Source organism: Pangasianodon hypophthalmus, chromosome 5 (genome assembly GCF_027358585.1).
Source record: "Pangasianodon hypophthalmus isolate fPanHyp1 chromosome 5, fPanHyp1.pri, whole genome shotgun sequence".
In the NCBI taxonomy this organism is placed as follows: Eukaryota; Metazoa; Chordata; class Actinopteri; order Siluriformes; family Pangasiidae; genus Pangasianodon; species Pangasianodon hypophthalmus.
Window position 1 is genome coordinate 18,856,390 of NC_069714.1, and position 10,982 is coordinate 18,867,371.

The 10,982-nt window shown below is 37.3% G+C and overlaps 1 protein-coding gene across 1 annotated transcript in view; it reads right to left on the minus strand.

Moving 5' to 3' along the window:
* Nucleotides 1-9,281, minus strand: part of csrnp3 (cysteine-serine-rich nuclear protein 3) — a 29,486-nt gene extending 20,205 nt beyond the window's left edge. The window contains exons 1-2 of the mRNA XM_026947055.3: nt 9,054-9,281; nt 7,843-7,874 (exon numbers count right to left, since the gene is read on the minus strand). Of these exons, the coding sequence (XP_026802856.3) occupies nt 7,843-7,874; nt 9,054-9,056 (35 nt within the window). The 5' untranslated portion in view covers nt 9,057-9,281. The remainder of the gene's footprint in view (nt 1-7,842; nt 7,875-9,053) is intronic.
* Between the last annotated feature and the right edge of the window lie 1,701 nt (nt 9,282-10,982).

The window sequence follows — 10,982 nt, forward strand, 5'->3', positions numbered from 1 at the left end:
TTTAGGTGTACTTTCACTTGATTTTATACTATTATACTAATACTGTATAGTAATACTAATATTCAATTAGTAATAAACCTGGATACAAAGAGGAATAAAAATATTGCATAAATTATTTTGTGGAAATATGTTATCACGTACAATTCTTCTCAATTTTATAAAATAAATATTTAAGCATACATAGCAAGTGATATAAACTGACACCTTAAAGTATGATACGTTACTGAAGTGCATCTGATTTACCATCAATGCTCTATCAATCTATGAATTGTGGGCCTGTAAATCAATACCAATCCCATTTTATACAAAAACTCATGCCATTGAGCATTGTTCAAAAAGATAAACAGCCCACACACTGCTGAAATGATCAGCATTTCCTAATCACAGCCTTCATTAAACAAAATGCATCACTCAGAACGCTTACAAAAATGATTCTCTTGCACAAACAAAAAAAAAAACCCCACAAAACTGTGAGACTCTACAGGACTTGTCTTTTTTGGGAGCAACAAGCAAAAATATACGAGCCAATTAAAGACAAAGGAGCCCATTTAAGCAAATGTACTACACTCACTGCTTTATGGAAATGAGGCTTCATTCCAGCTCTGTACATTTGTTAACTTGCTGTTGCCCAAGGCAAAGCATTAGTCATCAACACAGACACACGCACATACACACACATACATGAAAGGAGCGAGACAGAGCTGGCTGCTGTTCAGTATCCTGCACACGGAGCAGACTGCTGCAGCTAGTGCCCAGCATTGATCTCCTCATCCTCCACCCAGAACAATGAAGGAAAAAAAAGCACCATTCCTCCACCAGCCTTATGCATGTGCGCAGGCTTTACAGTGTCACACAGAATCTGAACTCAGTTGTCTCATGGTTGTGTTTATTAAGGCGGACTGTATTCCCTCATGTTACACAGAGTCTTGAACTCTTAATAGAAATAAATGCCATGCACAGAGGCTGCTCCTCTCATCATGGATTGTGTTAGCGCATAAATTAAGAAGGACATTAAAATATGCACCGCTAGTGAAACACAAACATTGAGTGTTATCAGGTCCTAGTATGCTAATGACTGGACTGGAGTAAAGCATTAAGAAAATTGCTATTTGATAAATGAAAGTCTATTCAGAGCTTCTTTGAGTAAGCATCATGTGATATCGATTCAAAGCTGCTGGAACGTTCTAGACATAGGGAATATTACCTGGACAATTAAACATTTTCAGATTGTTCTAAGATAATCGTTAAGATAAATTGTCCTTTTGCATATCATGATCAGAATTTAGAAATTTCTCAATATATGGAAAAGTTTATTTTTGTGTACAGTGATTACAAGGCTAAGGTCAATGGACACAAATTAGACAGCAAGAAAAAAAACCCCAAAACATTCCTGCACTCAGCAGGTGGATTATTCCTGAAGTTGTAAATCCCGACTGTATTGTAAATCCATTCCAAATGTCATTCCTCTCACGTATTTCTGTGGCATAATCAGGTACTTTCACCCTCATGTCAATCATAAGACACCCCTGAATAATTCATAAAAATATTTTATATTTATGTCTGCATTTTTCCCATGCCAAGAGTAAAAAAAAAAAAACTTAGGAGAAGCCGAAGCTCTGAGTAGACAGAGACGCACAACACCTCACATAGTGAACAATGCTTTCATCTTTAATCCAAGCGCTGGGAGGCTGGGGTTGTCTGGGTCTACACAGACACACACATTATTAATTCACTTTCTCACTGAGATCTGATAACATTTTCATACTTAAACCGCAGAGGGCTGTTGTCAGAGAAGATCTATGAAGCTAATCTTGTTTGTGTTAATTGTGAAAAATAATTACAATTTTTAAACATCTCTCTTTGGATTGGATTCAATAACATATTGTGTAAAGCTGAATCAAATATTCAGAAAAAACCCTCCATACTTCACTTTTGAAAGGACTCATTTCACAAATGCCTCAAAATGAAAAAACATCTTTGTCTGATCCTGAAAGCGACAATTATCTTAAAATCCTTAACATCACATCTGAATCAACTGCTGCAGTCAAGTGAGTCTAATGATGTGGTTGTAATTTGAAGCTGAGTAAGGCTGTAAATGACTGAAACAGTGCCAGGTGTGGTACCCGTTACTGATTGGCAGCTACCTGACAGCCAGGGTGTGTGTGCAGTCTAAAATTAGATGAGTGCATGTGTAGGCTGAGACACTGAGTGCGTGTCACCAAAAGATGACTAAACTGCCATTCATGCCAAACAATCACTGTGGGACAGAAGAATTACGCAAGTATGTGCTTACAGTGCAGAGAATTTCAGCAGCATAAATCCTTCTTTTATTTTACCCTGATGTGAACCACCTAATGTTAATCTAATTAAGTCCTGAATAGTGATGCTAGTGTCTGAGTACGATATTCAGTTATAAGCTCTAACATTAACCGGTATATGGTTTCTATACAGATGTCTCGTGTAAAGATGTATGATGACAGAATCAGATTACTACTGCACTGTATTGTTCACTGGCACATTAGTAGGCTCTGACATATATTTACTATTGATATGATAGTGAATTAATTAGCCTGTGTCACGTTGACAGCTGTGCACAGAATGCCTTTTCTAATCACTCTTTAAAGTCAGTGTTTCTCCATATTGGCAAGTTCTGTTAGCATCACTAATTAGTAGCCTGATTTGCTACTGTTCAGTCTTCAGTGCTTCAGTGTCACAATATATGCTGGAACAACCTCTTAGCATTGCATCACTTATCTGTTACAGAAATGTCAGCATTCAAAAAATATATCCATATTCCTATGTTCCCTGGATGTCTGAGTTAACCTTAGTTAACCTCGGTCCAAAACACTTAAGAGCTGCAGCCACACATAGACAGACCCACACAATCACTGGCACTGCAGACACTCACTCATGCAAAACACCTACACTTCTCTAAAAAACACCTTAAACTAATGCTTTAATGTAATTCATATACAGATTTGATTATTAATATTGAATAAGGCAGAACATCCAATTAGAAAAATCAACAAATGATCTGACAGATTAAAATTAGTGACACATCAGAAGAGTTACGGTAGACTGCACCAATTAGTTACATAGTAATTCACAATTGACTAACAACCATATTACTCCAAGTTGTCTATCTTGATATGGTCTGGAATATATAAACATACGGCAACTGTCTCCCCATGCAGTTATTTTAACCACATTAAAATTGGTTGCCATAGCAATATGAGAGAGAAGAGATAGAGAGGGAGAGAAAGCGGGCTCTGAATAATCTGAAAAGAACAATACAGAACAACATTATTTTAAGAAAATTGTCCCCATTTGTGTAATGACTTTGTATAAAATCCCTCATTTGAAAACATTCAAATCCAAAGAAAATATCTGCGTACAAATGTGGCCTGATCAAAATACCCCAACCCTAAATCACGTTGCCTTTTGTTCACTCGTGTTCTGATCATGTTCATGTTTTAGCCTGATATTGCAAGGAAACACTGAATGGACTGTCCGTCCCCTGGTTCTCTTTCTGTTCCTTTTGTGTTGAAAAATATGTCTAGGGAATAGTACTGCCTCCAGAAATAGTACTATTGATTAGAATAGTTTTCACGCATTATATCACTGATATGAAGCATTTATGTGCTTTCACAACATGCTTTCACATTACTGAAAATACGGAGCAGTTGGTAGCGCTACTGCAGTATATTTCCATGCATTACATATTTTACATATTCTAATATATTTAACTGATCATTAAAAACACCTAACATCCACTTTCAAAAAATAAATTAAAAAATAAAAATATAAGATAAAAAAGAGAGATGATGTTAAGATGCATGTACATTTTATTGCAGTATCTATGTGTAAATGTCACTTAATAATGTTAAATGTTAAAATGGTTCACATTAAAAAAAAATAATCTGAAGAGAAAAGACAAATATTAAAATATAAAAATTTAGAATTGCTCATTTTAAAATGTATTCTATGGTCATCTATGGAGAAATGGCAAATATTAATGAATAACAAGGATTTACATGTCAGATGCAAACAGAAGTCATATAAACTTAGTCTATGCCATGCAGTAATGTGCTAGCCACGGCCATGGGTAATTTACTGTGTTGAAAATGACATTAAATAGCAAGTGTTTTGTGTTTTAAAATGTTTTGTGTTTTGTATTCTTGATATTGTAATATTAAAATTTTCCATCAGGAAGCAATATGTTGTATGACATTACATTTATAAGGCATTTATAAAAATGAATTGGCTGAGCACTTTCATGAGCTGCCAGACTTGAGAAATAGAAGCTTTAACGTCTCAGAGCTAAAGCCTGACTGTTATGGTGTTATGAAAGCTTCTGTGATGTCCTTCTATTAGCCTGCTTTCTAAAGACACATTCTCACACCTTTAATGATGATGGCCTTCTGCAACGCGTTATTGAATTTCAATGCGTTGATTTAGAGTAGTGTAATTAACAGACAGGGTGAGAGGTGACGAAGCATTGAGATGTTTCCTGTTTATGAAAACATCTGTTCAGTAGTAAATCACTTACTGGCATACTCATTTCAGTGAAAATTAAAAAAAAGAGGATTTCTGTTGCTTATTATAAATAAAAAAAATAGCACTGGGCTTGAACACTGGAAGCGCCATGCAGGAGTGATGTGGTGACAGCTACACTTTACACTGTAAAGCAAAAGTAATTAAATGCAACAACTAGAACTACTGTATTTAATGCTACAAGCACAGCATCCAAAGCCTCAACCAAACACATGGTATTAAATGCTACAATGCCTTAAAAGTAGTACTATGTAAATCACATTATGATAATACGAGAGGGAGAGGCTTAGAGACAGGAATCTTTGAATAACGTGCTCTCCTTGCTGCACATATAAACATGCCGAACAAGCGTCATGGCAACCACTTCCACTGGCAAGATGCTGAAAATCGCTGAGATATGGAGCTGACACAGAGACAGTGAAAGGAAGCCAACAGGGCACATCAAACCCCCCATAGTCTCTAATTGAGCTCTAAGAGTCCTTTTGTTCCACACAAAATAGGACGGGTGAATGCCTGTGTTCCTTCATCAAGACTAGATTTGACTGCAGTATCACATTAACAAAGACACAGATTATTCACTGTACTGTATGCATAGGTAAGCAAGTTTCAGTATTCGTATGAATGAGTTACACAAAAGGAGCATGTGTCACTGAAATAAAATTACAAGTCTGCAAAGAAACTCCATCAATTGTTTATCAACAATTTATATTCAATTGTACTGTAATATGTATACTGAATTTCCTTAAAAATTAAGCAAGAATCTGTGAATTTAACTGACACAGTCTCGGCCTGCAAGTATCACATCCATAAAAAACATTGTCGAAATTGTCAGGCTGGAAAAAGCAAGATCTTTTTTTTTTTTTTGAATCCCTCAGGAGTCTTTTGTTCCATAAATTAAAAACAGATTATTGCATCCTTTGTTTTTGCCCACCCCCTTCCCCCTTTCCCCTGAAGGCGTGTATGCATGGCACGGCACAGGGCATTTTTCCAAAGCAAGCTGCCTGTTTCTGGCAATGTAGCAGCCACTGATCTCTTCCTCTGACTTTCCTTGTCTTGGACAAATCACACATTCTGACCTTTTACAGCACATCTTATCTTACATCAAATCAGCAACACAGTCATATGCAAGTAACAACTGTGCATAATTTCAGGCCATTCTGGCATCAAAAGAAGACAAATAGATTTTTCTCTACGTATGTATGTGTGTGTGTGTGTGTGTGTGTGTGTGTGTGTGTGTGTGTGTGTTTGTGTGTGCATGTGTGCATCAGCGTGTCACACTGTGGAAGAAAGAGTGCAGAACTGTTATCAATAAATACGGAAGGCCACTGTCCCTCATAAAGCTACTCACTACCACAGCACTATATCAGTGCATGCTCTATGTGGAACAATATTTCTTCAACTATTTCAATTGACATAAAATTGTATATATAAAAAATTACATTGTTACAGTGTCAGTGTCATTGAAATGCACTTAAATATAGTGTATAGATTTAGTAATTACATTATATTCCCATTAGGGATGGTAATAATAAATTGAGCATATAAATATAGTCACAAGAAGAGAGACAAAGAGAGACAGAAATACTGTTCAGACTGCAATCAGGTGACTGATATGAGGTGTGGATATAAACCTATTCATGAGTGAGTATGTGTCTCTGCAGATAAATATGTGTGTGTGTGTGCCTCTGCATTCTTTTTCCTGCACAGTGTGAGCATTTGTGTATGTGTGTGAATATGTGTGTGCATGCTGGGAAACGTTGCCACACTCAGCTGATTCCTTGCTGAAAGGAAAAAGGGACTGGTGGAGGAGTAACAGTGGAAGCAGATAATGAGGCACAGTGCCATATTCAGACCCACCGTCTCCCTCTCGCTTCACCTCGCTCCTACAGACAACTGGCACCATGTTAAACCGTTTACACTGAATTTGATTTAATTATGGCGGCAATAAGCAGGATTTCACATTTTTTGCTGTCAGTTATATATTACAGATGCTCTGTTCTGGCTGACCACAAAGCATATTAGAACATTAGGTAATATAAAATAACCTCCACTGCTGAACTGACCACTGCTGCAAAAAAAAAAAAAAAAAGAATATGGACTACAAGATCCCACATGACGGTATAATACCCAGTGATAGATGTACTGCCCACTGGGGATGATCATATTGTCAATTTCACTCACTATACTATTTAAACTGCTAAACAGTTGACACTGATGCCATTACGTTTTACCTGAAATGAGTAAAAATGTAAATTTCTTGAAGAATCATATTCGCCATGTACGTACATCGATTGCAAAAATCACCGCAATCCTTGTCATAGATTATACTTGCTTCCTGAATTGGAGCAGATGAGCAGCAAATATCATAAAGAGTAATAAATAATAGCACAGAAATCCTAGAGTTTGTTTATAGTAGATAAAGAGATAAGAGCAGAGGCCACACAATGGAAAAATCAGACGCAGAGGATGCTCTAGGCGCTTGATGTCCAAAGCATCAAGAATTATCCAAGAGAAATATAACCACAACCTTTTTTATATCAATGTCTACATGGAGTTGTAGTAATTGTTCCAGCAGTACCTACACTGGGGGAAAAAGAAACAGAAGATATCTGAAGTATATACAAAGACGTTTAACTACAGGGCACAAAAATGAAGGACTAAACTGGTGAGAAAACAGACAAAAAACAGAATTGGTTCAAAACTAAAGGTTGGCCAAATAGAAATAATGCCTGAAGCTTCTTCATCACATACTAATAAGTAAAGCATGACCAATCAGCCTAATGACAGAAGCTAGTATCATATCCAGGACTGGCCTTTAAACCTATTAATGGCAATCCATCATTGAGGAAAGCCACTAAGGATCTAAACCAATCTGCTGAAGAGAAAGCACTAATACCCATCAGATCAGCTTTCCACTTAACGACAAACGCAGTCTCAAGCTAAACGAAAAAAAGTAAAAGAATGATCAGCTATATGAGGCACCGGTTTCAGATGCTGGGCAATTATCTGTATTGACAGATGAGAATCCACTCGGTTGAGTGACGAACATGAGTCAAAGAGATATTATTTTTGAAACAACAGATAGTAAAATGCAAATGTCTTTCGAAGACTGAACACCATTGAGAAATCCCAGGGGGCCTTTAATTACAGTCATAACAGTTGTGAATAGTTTAATCATAAATTCAAGGCAAGAATCAGTCTCTAATAAGGGCAAGTTAACATTAATAATACTGACAAAAGTATTTAATATTACAAAAACACATAAAATATAATAAGACAGATTCTTACCTTAAAAGAAGAATATGTGTGACTTCAAATTTCTGTTAAAAAACAGAAATAAATTCCTTATTAAATATAACTCATGATGGACTGGAAGGCGGGTGGAAAGGCATGATAAATGCACATCTATCACAACACCATAGTTTTGACACATTGTGCTATCTGTCTACCCCTTCTCCAATTTAACAAGAAAGACATCAAATAATGTTTAACATGGCAGCAGCAATGCAAATATTAACTAATACATATCTGTTCTTCTTCTCTATCTGTAACTCTATTCTCTTGATTCGAAATCCCTCTATCCTTTTTTTTTTAAATTAAAGTCTGTTTTATCTATATTAGAGTAGCATAATTTTAATAGTATGGCTCCTTCTTACCTTATACCAGGTACGGTTCCTACAGGTGTATTGTCATGTTCCTAAAGTCAGCACATACCATCTAATGCAGTCCAGTTTGTATTATCTCACCAGAATGCATTTCTGATTAAGGGCTGTTATGATGGGTAAAAGCAGTGTGTAGAGTGTCAGCCTGAGCCCTTGCGTGGGCCTTGTGAATGCTCCCTCATTACAGGAGAGAGCAATTCCCATGGGATTGGGCAAAGAGGCAGAGCTCTGTCTGACACAGCTGCCTGTTCTCACAATGAAATGCACTCACTATTATGTATAGTAGCCTACATGTTATTAGAGCTTTTTTTTTTTTTTTTTTTTTAAAGCATCAATCTATTGTCTTTGTTCGTTCATTTCCAGAATTGTGTACCTTACATATAACACACTCTCTCTCTCTCTCTCTCTCTCTCTCTCTCTCACACACACACACACACACATATATGCAGGCTACCCAAGAACAGAATATAGGCTACATACTAGCTTACATATGAAATAGAATATATTTTTTAGGAGCACATATGCAAAATGCTATACTTATTTGCTTAGATATAATTCAGACAAATGAAAGATTACTGTAGTCTTCTGATCTAATTAGTACCCTCTATGGGCTATTAAACCTTCTCCTAATGGCTTGCTGCATTGGGTTTGAGAGTTGATCACATCAGTTATACACAACAGCCGGCTGCAGGGGTACAGAACACACCTAATCACAATCTTACATCTCAACAAAATATGCCTGTGATGAAGTCTTGTAGACTAATTAGGTCAGTACTACCACTGCGAAACAGAAATTACCCCATGATGCTGACAATGAGAAACAGTGGGTGCACCTACCATTCATTTTTCTGAGATCCTGCAGAAACCTGACAGCAGTGACGGATGGAGCAGCTTCGTTTATCACACAGGCGGTAGGTGGAATACTGCTTAAGGAGCGCATATCATAGACAGTGACTCTGTTAGACAGCGGTGAGGCTTTGACTCAGCCGGCAATAGGCGCCTGCTCACAGTCGCATTGAGGAGCAGAAGCGTTGTTCTGGCCGACGGGCAAACAATGGTGCAGGCAGGGTAGCGCTGACAGCTCCGCCGGCCACGTGACCAGGCTCCACCAATCACCGCACGGATTGGGGGGGGGGTCGTCTGCTTGGAACGGCTTCGGTATAAATGTTGCCAGATTGGGATAGTTCCTTCCCACACGGTACACTCATGTTAACTCAGCTGGGGTGGAAATTTGTAGCCTGGGGATGGTATTTATTAGTTACAGGTTGGATTGTTTGCAGTGAAATATGTATTTCAAAAAAAAAGTTTGTATTTCATTCATTTATTCATTCATTTTCAGTAACCGCTTCATACTGGTCAAGGAGGGTCAGGGTGATGGATCTGGAGCCTATCCTGGGGACACTGGGTGCACAGACCCATCACAGAGCTCCATACACACACATTCACACACTCATTCACACCTAAGGCCAATTTAGCCAATTCAGCTACTGTCATGTTTCTGGGTGATGGGAGGAAACCGGAGAACCCGGAGGAGACTGATGTGGACATGAGGAGGACAAAGAAAACTCCACACAGACAGTAACTGGAGCATCAAATCGATGAGCCTAGATTACGCTAACGCTGTGCCACCGTGCCACCTTGATTGTGTCACCTTGTGCCACCTTCTACATATTGAATTATGACTATAGAAATCTGTAAATAGTGAAACAACCACTAAATACAGATAAATTGTCTTTAAATTGTCTTTGCATTTAAATGACATACAATTACTTAATATGGTCCATTATACATACATTCCCTCCAGAAATATTGGCACCCTTCAGAGAAATGACCAAAAGTGATTGTATGAAATAAACATTACACACAATAATTCAAATTTCCACTCACACAATAGGATAATCTATTTATCATTTTCTAACAATATCATTCTCAATAGAAGTAGTTTTTTAAAAATAAAAATATGTTCTATCAAAAATGAGGGCTAAAATAATTGACACACCTAAAGAATATTTTGAATAAACGCAAACAAACTGTTATCCTTAAAAACATTATTATTATTATTATTATTATTATTATTATTATTATTTTGTTCCGCTAAGTACCAGGATATTTCAGCCCGAAAGCTGGTTGCCTCTGCTTGGAGGTTCAGAATTGGCCATAACTTTGAACGATGAGGAGCCAAACATGCTTCCAGATCAACACAGAAATGTTTCAAGAACCAGAAAATCAGTGTTTTGCAATGATCATCTCAGTGTCTGGATTTGAACCTTAATGAAAACATGGTAGTAAGTGAAGAGGGAAGTCCACATGCACAAACCTAAGAAATTGAAGGAATTTAAAATGTTCTCCATGGAAGATTGTACTGACCAATTTAATTATCAAAACTGTCAAAAAAAAATGCACTACTAAAAAACATTTTTGCATTAAAAATATGTTAAAATGTGTACTTTCTGTATGTCTGAGTTCAAGATATCACTTATTGCATGTGCTATTCTTTTTGTATATTAATTTTCCCATTGGCACTGTACATGTTACATATACTCCCTCTCTGTCCTGTAAAATGAATGTCCAGGGAGTGTGTGTATGCACAGCTGGGGTGGTGTGTTCTCTAGGGCGCCCTCTGTTGGACACTGTTGCTCATTTCAAGCCTGTAACCTTGGCCAGGTGCAGCACAAATCAGCCTGTGGTCTCAAGAGAGGGAGTGTGAGATGCCTCCTGGGAGATCAGCTTCTATTCCCACAAATCCTACCAACAATTTATTACTTA